The following is a 10,848-nucleotide window of genomic DNA, read 5'->3' on the forward strand; positions in this document are numbered from 1 at the left end:
AATGAGAACCTACATAAATAGAGCTTCAACTTTCATCTGGAGAAGTTTAATCAGAAAGCTCTTCAGGAATATTTTATTCCTTTTATCAGAATATTGATGGAAGTCATAATTCACCTTAATGTGAGAAAGTTTCCTTTCTTCAGTAAAGAAATTCATCAAGACATTTCTTGTTGGTAAGATCTGACATAAATCTGCTTGCTTTTTCCTCTGTTTGATCTCAGCACTTCATGAATTTTTGAGTGCCTGCTCTTAATTTTCCACAAGCAAATTCAATTAAAGAAATTAAAAAACAGTAGTTCAACCCCGATTACCTCATCAGCAAATGGCTCTTTTATTGCACAACGGATGACATCTGCTCCACTCTCCCGGTGCTGGTGGAGCCCTTATAAAACCGGATCACGAGAAACTCTTTCCCTTTTTATTGGTACTATTAGGAAGCAGCGTTATCAACTACCCGAGTCAATTCAGCAAGGCGCTCCCCCTGTTCAGGCAATAATCCAAAGGCTATTGCGAATGAAAAAATATCCTTGGGGAAAAAAGTGTCAAAGTCATTGCGCGCATTTCAAATCTTCCGTCTGCACCAGGGTGCGGTCCCTTTTTTACAGCACCAAGATGGCAGAGGGACACACAAGCACGCTGGAGAAGCAATTCAGCACTGTCGTTAGCCGGGCAGAGGTGACAGTTCACTATTTTCTAACTTAGTTTCTGGTATTTTCTTGCTACAAGTGAAGGTGAGCAAGTACACGCCTTGTTGCAGGGACTGGATGGCAAGGTGCCTTCGGTAGCAAGCTGATTATTTAGCATTCACCTTATCAGGACACAAATAACCAGCGTTAATTGGTACTACAGCCTCTGCTACGCTAGCGTTAGTAGCTGAATGCTGGAGTGGATCAGCAGTGGATGGCTTTTAAGAATAGCGATATTCCACAAACATCATTATCTAAATTAATTTGCTTAGATGCATCCACAAACCTTCCACTTTGGTTCAACCAAACCTATCTCTTGGGGCAGCTTGCTACCATGGCTGTCAACCTGATCATAGAATCATCGAATCGTTTAGGTGGGAAAAGAGCTTTAAGATCATCCAGTCCAACCATTAACCTGACACTACCAAGTCCACCACTAAACCAATTAAGGGTATATGGAGCAAGATTGGCCCCAAGTACTTAAAATACATCAGCATCCTAGAAGTGAATCCATTTAAACAATTCCCCAAATGAAACCCACTGTTTAAAGAACTTCAAAGATTTCAAATTCACGTTAATTCCCTGTGAATTTGAAAACATTCAAATAAGCTGCCCTTAGTACCGTTACTAAAGAGGCTTATTGAAAAAAAAATTATATTAATATTTAAAAGAAATTTTTCTTACTTGTGAGATAAAGAGGATGCGCACAATAGCTAGAGCAAGCAAAGAGCAACTGCTCACCTTAAGCGCTCGAAGTACTTCGAGGAGGCAAAGCTGCACTCTGCTAGAGAAGACACACATGCGAGCCATGATTTCATGACCTCAAATATCAGTGACCTAACTCAAAATATTTCAGTACTGATACGACTATCAAGAGCAAAAGGCTCAAGATACAATTTTCTCCTCTCAGGTAACCTCATGCAAGAGTTTCTTCAGAAAAAGACAGCTAAATGGACATTTCAGAAGAGAATTTATTAACATTTGCAGTACAGCCAAAGCGAGTTGCAGTCCATTAGCCCTAAATACTGTTAGGTGCACCTACTGAATACTAAATCTGTGGGACAAGCATTGTCACAGCACAGCTAAACACAGGAGCATTTTAAAATGTGATGACTGCAAAACAAACTGCAAAGCAGCAGGTTTAGTAGTTGAGTTGATGTTAGGCCTTCGACAGTTTTCCCTAAAAATCTGACAAAAAGCAATCTCACTATCAGCTGTGTGCATTCCTCCTCCAGCAGAAGTTACAGGGTTTCAGAAGAGTGGGTTTGTTGGAAGGAACACCTCAAAAGCTGGAAAGCTAATAAATTTCTCTCCCTACAGACAGTCTTTTCACAAGGACAAACGATTTGAGGGAGGGAGGGCAGGCAAGGAAATGCAAGATTTTTTCCACCAACATATTAACATACAGTCTTAAAGAGAACATTGTTATCCGTCCAGAAAGCCTGGAAGAAAAACATTGAGATTGGTTTGACTCAGCCAGTTGAACTATGCTTCAAGAGCTTTGGAAGACATCCAGGATGGAATAAGGTAACACATATGCCTTATTTCTACTAATTCAGGTCAATGTTAATTGTCTACATTTTTTAAACAGTGTTCTAGCTATTACAGTCAGTCAGGTGGCTGAAAATGTAACATCTGCCTTGATGTCCTAACTCACTGGATGTGTTTAAGAGAAAATGACATTTGAAATGAAGCTTTTAACGTGGATATCCTTGTACTTCCGTGCAGTCAGGCAATTCAGTATCTCATTCAGGGTTGTGTGTGAGGCCCGTGGTACCAAGCTGAAAGGAACCACAAGCGTTCACAACCACAAGCTGTGAACATACTGTTGTCTAATGTCAAACCCACTACACTTTATGAATGTTATTTAAGGAGAAAGCTACTGAACTTCCTGGGTACGAAAACGTTAGCCGCCTCCTCTCCAATTCCAACATTTAAACATCCTAAAGGCACTCTGCAAAGTAACCTTTCCCTTTGGATCTTGACCACAGCAGTGTCATGCTTTAATGTGGGTATGTTCAAGTAAGAGTTTCAAGTACCTTCCACAAGAATTACTAATTAGACCACTTGGGTAAAAAATTACTTGTTAAAAAACTTATTCATTCCTACGGCTTAAAAGATTTTATTTAAGCCTTGCTATCTACCCTACATACCATTTAACAGATGAATGAAACAAAACTCCGTACACCCCCTACGCAGAGTGAATTTAATCAGTAACAGAAAAGATGGTTTTGAACTGGTTGTCCAACCCCCAGCATAAGCAAGCTCTTTATCGTAAGGTACTGTATAAAAGCAGTGACAGAGTTCAGATAAAGAAACACAAGCTCATTATTGTCATTTATTTTAAAAACCTTATTCAAAATATTAAGTGATACAAGTCCAAATACGATAAAAATTACTGCAAGAAAACAGTTGTGGGATATTTTGTTTGTGCTTTACTTCTTGTGTTTATGAAAAGAATGCATTTAACAGTAGGATTTAGAACTTTTAGCACTTCATTTGTCAGATAGTAGCATGCCTTCAGACTCCTCATGCCGACAGCTGTAAAGTTGATTTTTTTCAAAATGTTACATAACTACTTGAATACCAAGTCATTAATTATGGGGTTCTGATCCACCGTTATTTACATATTTATCAGTTTGAAAACTAAATCACAAACAGAATGTACAGAAAACTAAGATTTTATATTTTACAACTCATGAAAACATAAATAATGAAAAGTACAAAAGACAAGGTAAAAAAAACTACTGTACCAGTAACTTGATTTACACTAATGCGTAAATGTTTGTCAAAAATTAGAGTGCGCTGTCCACTGACTGGCAGCCCCACACACCATTACTTTCATCTGCCTGTTACCTGGGTCAGAATAACAACAAAATAAATTATTCTTACATTCTCAGGCCTCTCCCGTTTATAATATAGCAAACCAGACAACTGCTTCCCAACTGTCTTAAAATTCAACAGAAAATTTCAATGTATTGAAAGCCTGTCAACTACCTACATTTTACTAAGATTATTCAATAAGGCTTATTTTCCATTCATTAATTACAAAGGTAATGAAATAGTCATGAATACCATTAGAGAAAAAAACTGGACAGTCAAGAAGCTGCATACCTTCACAAAGATCTTGAACATTTTAAAGAAATATATGGTATATAGCTTCTGAAATAAAATGGTTTCTAGATAATTATTTTTAAATTATTTACTGCATGACTACATACAGAACTTATGAAATTGCCATGCTAGCTATTCTGCCTAAAATAGGATCAAGTTATGCAACAAGAAAACAGAACCAAAAAAAAAAAAAAAAAAAAAAACCCAAGATGAAAGATTTGCAGCATCAGGATTTAAGCACAGAAAAAAGTAATTATATTTTAAGTTTGCGATACAGTGGGATTTATGACCCATATAAGTGATTAGCAGAGAGATCATTAATTTGATTTAGTGATGCCAAAATCATTAATTTATTAGACCTAAAATATTTTATGCTTATTTTTTGTATTACCACTATTAAGACTGCTCCAGACAGAAGGGATGATGCTTAATGAATGGAAAGAGCACTAATTATTAAACTCGGTAGCTTTATAGTTGATATAAAACCCGACCAAAGTAGCAAACAGATATATCATGCCCTTGATCTTGCATGAGATTTAATCTCAAAAACATCCAGGTCAAAGAGAGTACATCTCATTTCAGTACAAGCAGCATATTTAGAATACCTGAATAACATTACATGACTAGGCAGGCAAAGAGTGGTAAGTTCAGCAAACTCAAATCACAGTGCTTTCAAAATATGTAGTCATTAGTTATCTTCAGGGAAGGCATTGCTTCATTAACGTTTTGATCTAAGCGATGATATTCTACTGTCCTAGAGCACAGGCCATCCCTCCATCTTCGGCTCTGGACCAACAGGAAGATCTGAAAGAAAAAGCAGCCAACTTACATAATGGTACGGAGAAACATTTTGGGCTTGACAGACAGCTTAACAGCTCTAGCGATATCACAGTTCTGCCCTTTGATCCTGGCAACAGCATTACCGTTGCTATAAAACACGGCACTAGTAGTCAGCCATTTCCACACTGGCCTTGCCATCGAGTCACTTACTGGCAAGCTCAGCTGCAGTTTGGCAAAAGCATGGCAACCAACCCGTAACTCTTCCAGTAAAGATATGTGTGTAGCTTCAAAAGTACCGCATGCGCAGGCTATTAATCTATCCCCAGATGGTGACAGCTGTTAGTTTATTCATCTTACCTATCCTGGCATTTCACCCTTGTCAAAAATAATTGTATTGCTGGTGCTGAAACAAAGGCAACAGAAGCAGCAATGGTGTAGTTTGATGAACTGTTTCTGCATTACAGCTCAGTGCCCCTGATGAACTGTTTCTGCATTACAGCTCAGTGCCCCCTTCAGCAACATCAGCAGGGCAATTAAAGAGGCTATATGATAAATTAAAGCACTCAAGTGATCAGATTTTTAAATATCTATTATCTTCACCCTATTTAGCCTTGTTTCACCCTATTTAGCCTTGTTTCTTAACAACATCACCTAAGAATCCACTTTACTAGACAGGGCAACTATACTGGGAATTGGGACGGTGTAAGTGGGCACAGGGAAAGAAAAAGGAGAACCTAAACCAGTTTGACTGTTGTCTCACCAAAATACATGCCACTGGCTATGTACTTAAAGTACTAGTGTATTTTCTGTTCCCAAAATTATTTCTAAGTGCTAAAAGTAGCATCAACACATAGCTTTTCAATTACCCAAATGATACTACACGCATTATCTCACTTATGTAGAAAAGACAAGGCAATTTTTATCACCTATTTGAACTTCCCTCAAAGTTAAATTTTCAAATGTAACACAGCCTTCCACATTTTCCCCTATAAAGACTTAGCAATGCACATTCCAGATATGCCATTGCACTGTAAAGCAGAAGTTTTGGGGTTTTTTTAGCTGTGTTCTCTTCAGAGTCCCCAAAATCCTGACCAAATCAGTGTTCTCTGATAAGGATAAACACTAAATTTTCCTCATATCTAAAAACTAACCTACAATTTAATTGCAAATTTGTGCATGAATCTGTACTGGGTCTGGCTGGGCTGGAGCTAATTTTTGACGGCAGCAATATATTTTGAAATAACACTAATCGGGCTACTTTTGAGATACAGCGAGTTAGTTTGCACTGAAGAAACAGTTACTGAAAACACTAACTTCGGGCTTCTCTAAATCTGGAAGAGTGTTAAACATTTCCTAAAAGTTTGTAGTTAACCCCTCAGAAGATCTATGCCATAAAGACCACCTTAAAGTGAATACTTATTACAAGGATTACCACAGTTATAACAAGAACATTCACACACCATTCGGGATTAAACCTTCCTTAATTTGCTGCTTATAATCCTGTGCAGAAACAAAATGCATTAATCAATCACCTTCACTCAACTTGGCTCAGGTCTCATTTACAGAATTCATGTTGTACACTGCCAGTGTCCATTACTGAACTGACAGATTACTGATGTCATGAATTAATGGATTTTCTAATCGCAAATGTTTGACTCAAGTTCATTTTCATTACGCAGATGAAAATGACAGTAATGATCTGCATATTAGTATCACAACAAGACTAAGTGGGCAAAGATTTCATTCTCCAAAAAGCTAAGTTGTTCTTACTAAAAAAGTGTAAGAGGCCGTGCAACTTCATTTTAAATACTAAAGCTGCTTCACTCGACCTTTCGCAGCATACCTACCTTCCTCTTATTGTGATAGGTGACATAAACAACAGCTACTAAGAAGGCAACTACAACCAGATGAAAAAAGAAATGGCTGTCTTCTTCTTCTTCCAACCCTGTGACAGAAACATCTTTTATCTTCTCATCAAGGGTCTTGATCTCCTCATTGTAATTACTAATGGTGTCAGAGTCATCATCTTCTGGCATCTCTAGGTCTGGGTTGTATCTGGAATTCGATGTCATTTCATAAGTACCATAGTCATCTCCTCCCTCCGACTCCATAGTTTCTTTTATGATGGGTGGTGAACTATTTAGTGTGTCCTTCAGATCTGTTAGAAGATCCTCTTCCTCAATTTTAGTATCTTCAGAAGCATCAACATCCATTTGAGATACAGGACTAGCAGTCACCGCACGAGAGAGAACAGACGGCAGAGAATCACCCTTTGCTGTAGATGGTTTTACTGGGGCCACCGAATTGATTTTAGGTGTTGTTGGGAACACCTCTTTTTTTGTTGGGGTTGTACTCTGCAAGCTGTCTGTCAAATTTTGGGATCTGTTTAGTGTTTCATTCTCACTTTTAGAAGTATTTTTCTGAACGGTCTCCACTTTCACGGAATCTGAGAAAAGGATGAGAAACAGTCAATATTAAGCACAAGGCACTAACTTCTGTTGTGATACTTCAGCTATCAATGAAAATTATGGCAAGGCATTTACTTTAGAGGCAAGAAATCATATGACAAACAGGGCATATTTCACACTACAAACTTTTTAGAGTTCATATGCAGAAACTCGCACTCCCATACTTTGGCAACTTCAGAAAGAGAGTCTTGAGTGGGACAGGATTCAAAGGTTGGACACACGTGCTTTCTGCATGTCGTGGTTTAACCCCAGCCAGCAACTCAGCACCATGCAGCCGCTCGCTCACTCCCCCTGCCCGGTGGGACGGGAGAGAGAATCAGAGGAGTGAGAAAACTCCTGGGTTGAGATAAGAACAGTTTAGTAATTGAAATCAAGTAAAATAGTACTAGTAATAATAACAATATAATAATAATATACAAAGCAAGTGATGCACAATGCAATTGCTCACCACCCGCCCACCGATACCCAGCCAGCTCCCGAGCAGCGATCGCTGCCCTCCGGCCAACTCCCCCCAGTTTCTATACTGCCCGTGACGCCCTATGGTATGGAATGGCCCTTTGGTCAGTTTGGATCAACTGTTCTGGCTGTGCCCCCTCCCAGTTTCTTGTGCAGCTGGCAGAGCATGGGAAGCTGCAAAGTCTTCAACTAGTGTAAGTGCTACTTAGCAACAACTAAAACATCAGAGCATTATCAGCGTTACTCTCATCCTAAACCCAAACCACAGCACTACACCAGCTACTAGGAAGAAAATTAACTCTATCCCAGCCAAAACCAGGACACTACATTAGTATGCCAAAGTGTCCCTGAAAAATTTAGCATGAGTATTTTCCAGACTTAGAACTTCAGAGACATGCCCTCCCTCCATCTGTGGACTTACGATGTCTTACAGAATCATACGTGATTAGTATTTTCTCCATCATCAAACTCTTTCTCCCACAGAATTTGCTGAGGTCTAGAGAGGAAGAAGTTCTCAGTAAAGCTTTTCTAGCAGTTAAAAGTTTTTAATCTTTCACCACTGCATATTTGCCAGCAAAAAATGAGAACATGCTGCAATGTCTCCTTCAGCCAGGACACAAGGTCCTTGTATCTCTTCCCAGACACTTATTTTTATTAAATTTGTAGACAGAGAAAAAAATTTCCAACCTTATGTTAGCTCAAACAAAACTACTGAACCACAGCTTAAAAAACATAGCTGAAGAAAGGACAAGCTGACTGCATATGCTCCTGTAGGAAAGCCTTTTGTCGGCAGCAAATTATTATAATGAAGAAAGTCAGCAACAGTGCTACGTAACAGAGCACCCTTAGGCAAATTCATAATCTCTCCAGTGCTAGGATGGCTTTGCAGAACTACATAAAAAACGAGGTGAGCTTTAAAACCACACAAAGGGCCCGTCACCCTCTTCTCTACCCAAAGGAAGGTAAAAAAAAGACGCAGAGGGAGTTTATAAATAGCCAATGGGTTTTTAATCCTAAAAAAATAGCAAAGAGCAAACTATTCATGTTTATAGCACATCCCTTCCAGCTTCAAATCAGGAGGCACCTTCAAAATGAAGAACACATTTTAGACTTTCAGTACACATCATAATTTAAACAGTGGAACCATACTTGCCTTGTATTTTGGCATGCCAAACTATTTTTTAATTTTTTATTTTAAAAAAGTAACAATACTTTCATTAAGCGCTCCCAAGGAGCTCCCTGGTTCACTGGAAAGTTACAAATTCTATAAACGAAGCATTCACCCAACTGCTTGTGTCAAATTACTCATAAGTAAAATATTATACAGGGAACACTGAATCATGTTATTCATGAAACATGTATATTTACAGAGGATCAGTTACAACAGACTTCTTGTTTACATGGTAGACCTTCCCAGTATGAATTACTCTTTAACCAACTGTAAAACACAGAGGACAAAACTAATCCCATGTGAACTAGACATTACGGTGCCTTTCTGCTAAAGTTCAAAGTCAACTACTTTACATTTAACACACTTAGAAGAAACTACTACTCTGAATTATCGTACCAACATTAACTTGTTCGGTTCTTCTACAGGAAAAGTTTAGGGAATTCTTACCTCCCCTCAGGAATCAAGCCAGCTAATTGCATACGTGGAGATAAATATGAGGAAGGGCAACTGCAAGATCATTTCACATTTACAGCTAGTTGGCATGTTATAAGTGAGGTAGGCAGACCTTACTGCTGCCCTCACCAAATAGACAAAAGGTATTACAGAGTAACAGCTGAATTGTTTGAAATACAAACAAGCATATTTTTTCTATAGAACTACACTGCATGTATCCTCACACTTCAAATTATTCTTAAACTCATTTTAACATGAAAGGTTTAGAAGGATATATGCTTAAATGCAAGGGACTTCCACCAGCTAATGCTGCAGCTTCAGAGTGAGAAAGAGGAACTTCCTATTATTCCTAAAAGAAGTTATTTTTTGTTTTAATAGGAGTAGCAAGTTTAGCAACTACACCACATTTGATTTATGATATCTACCCAAAACTATGTGGCATTATAAACGGTGGTTGCACTGTTTACAGTTACACAACGCTGTCACATGATGTTAGACATATTGCCTGGGCTCCAGAGATGCCTCAGCTTCACAAACAGGTATTAACGTTCAGTCACGACGACAGAACTAGCACCACGGTCCTCTTAGGAAACACTGTACATAAAAACATTTGGCAGGGTCAAAACTCACTTCCAGGAAAACCTAACTTTTTAGAAAGCAAGCTGTTCCATGATTTTTGAAGTATAAACTCTTCCTACAGGTTTCTGTCCCACATCCTGAACTTCTTCCTTCATTATTGCCTACCCATTAGGCCAGGTGAGGGGCAACGCAAGGAGAGCTGGTTCAGACACACTGACTGACAAGCCAGAAAGGAACTGCCAGTTCAAAACAGGTCCTTTCATTTCCTTCAATAATTCCCCTTCTCTTCACTGCCCAACCAATACTTCATCTAAACAGAAACTCGCCGCACTTGAAATATGTATTTCTTATTAGCATTTGGTTACAGTTGGTCTGTGGGTTGAAGGGAAGGGGGAGAAAGAAAATGGACTTAACTAGGAGCCAACCTGCAGAATAACATAAGCTTATTTTCTGGGGAAGGGGGGAGGCTAAAAACAGGCGCACAGCTAGAAGAATTAGAACAGAATATTAAGGCTGATGAGTGAGGTAGCCAGCTAAACTGATCTTCGTAGCAATAAAACAAGGCGAACACCTGGCGAGACAGCCTCACGCACACCCGCCGAGGGAGCACACCTGAAGTACACACCTTTTCCGGCCGGGACCGGCTCCCTCAGAAAGCCAAAACCCAGCCGAAGCCGGTTCCCGGGGCCGGTTGCCGAGGCCGGTTCCCGGGGCGCGCCCCACCGCCGGCCCCTGCGCAGAACCGGGGCGGGCGAGGGCGGCAGGCGGGCCCCGCCGGTGGCCGCAGAGACCTTTAGGCCCCGAAGCCGAGTCCGGTGAAAGAGCGGTGGGGCGGCCGCCCTCAGCCCCCCGCCCCGCCCCGCCCCGCCAGGGCCCAGCCCAGCCCCCGCCGTGCTCACCGGAGATCTCCAGCCCGCGGGCCGCCAGGGCCCAGCCGCAGAGCAGCAGGAGGCAGAGAGCGCGGCCCGCCGGGACGCCCCTCTCGCCGGCGGCCGCCATCTTCCCGGGCACCCCCCCTCCGACGTGGCGATGGCACCGCCCACCGGCGCCGCGCGGGCAGGGGGCGGGCACGGCGCCTGCGCGGGAGGGGGGAGCGCCCGGGCGCCGCCGCCGGAGCGGCCGCGCATGCGCAGAGGCGGGA

General features: G+C 40.9%; 1 protein-coding gene across 2 annotated transcripts; it reads right to left on the reverse strand.

The window, feature by feature from the left end:
- Window positions 1-2,990: 2,990 nt before the first annotated feature.
- C8H5orf15 (chromosome 8 C5orf15 homolog) lies at window positions 2,991-10,706 on the reverse strand. Of its 2 annotated transcripts, XR_012831255.1 has the most exons (4): window positions 10,607-10,706; window positions 6,428-7,026; window positions 4,406-4,604; window positions 2,991-3,542 (listed from the first exon to the last, which is right to left on the reverse strand). XR_012831255.1 is itself a non-coding variant. In XM_075715255.1 (3 exons), exons 1-3 carry the CDS (start codon window positions 10,704-10,706, stop codon window positions 4,473-4,475), a joined length of 831 nt encoding a protein of 276 aa, XP_075571370.1. In that variant the 3' UTR covers window positions 2,991-4,472. The 2 variants fall into 2 exon arrangements, 1 of the variants encoding a protein (XP_075571370.1); XM_075715255.1 differs by having other exon boundaries at window positions 2,991-4,604.
- Between the last annotated feature and the right edge of the window lie 142 nt (window positions 10,707-10,848).

Source organism: Pelecanus crispus, chromosome 8, assembly GCF_030463565.1.
Source record: "Pelecanus crispus isolate bPelCri1 chromosome 8, bPelCri1.pri, whole genome shotgun sequence".
Taxonomy (NCBI): Eukaryota; Metazoa; Chordata; class Aves; order Pelecaniformes; family Pelecanidae; genus Pelecanus; species Pelecanus crispus.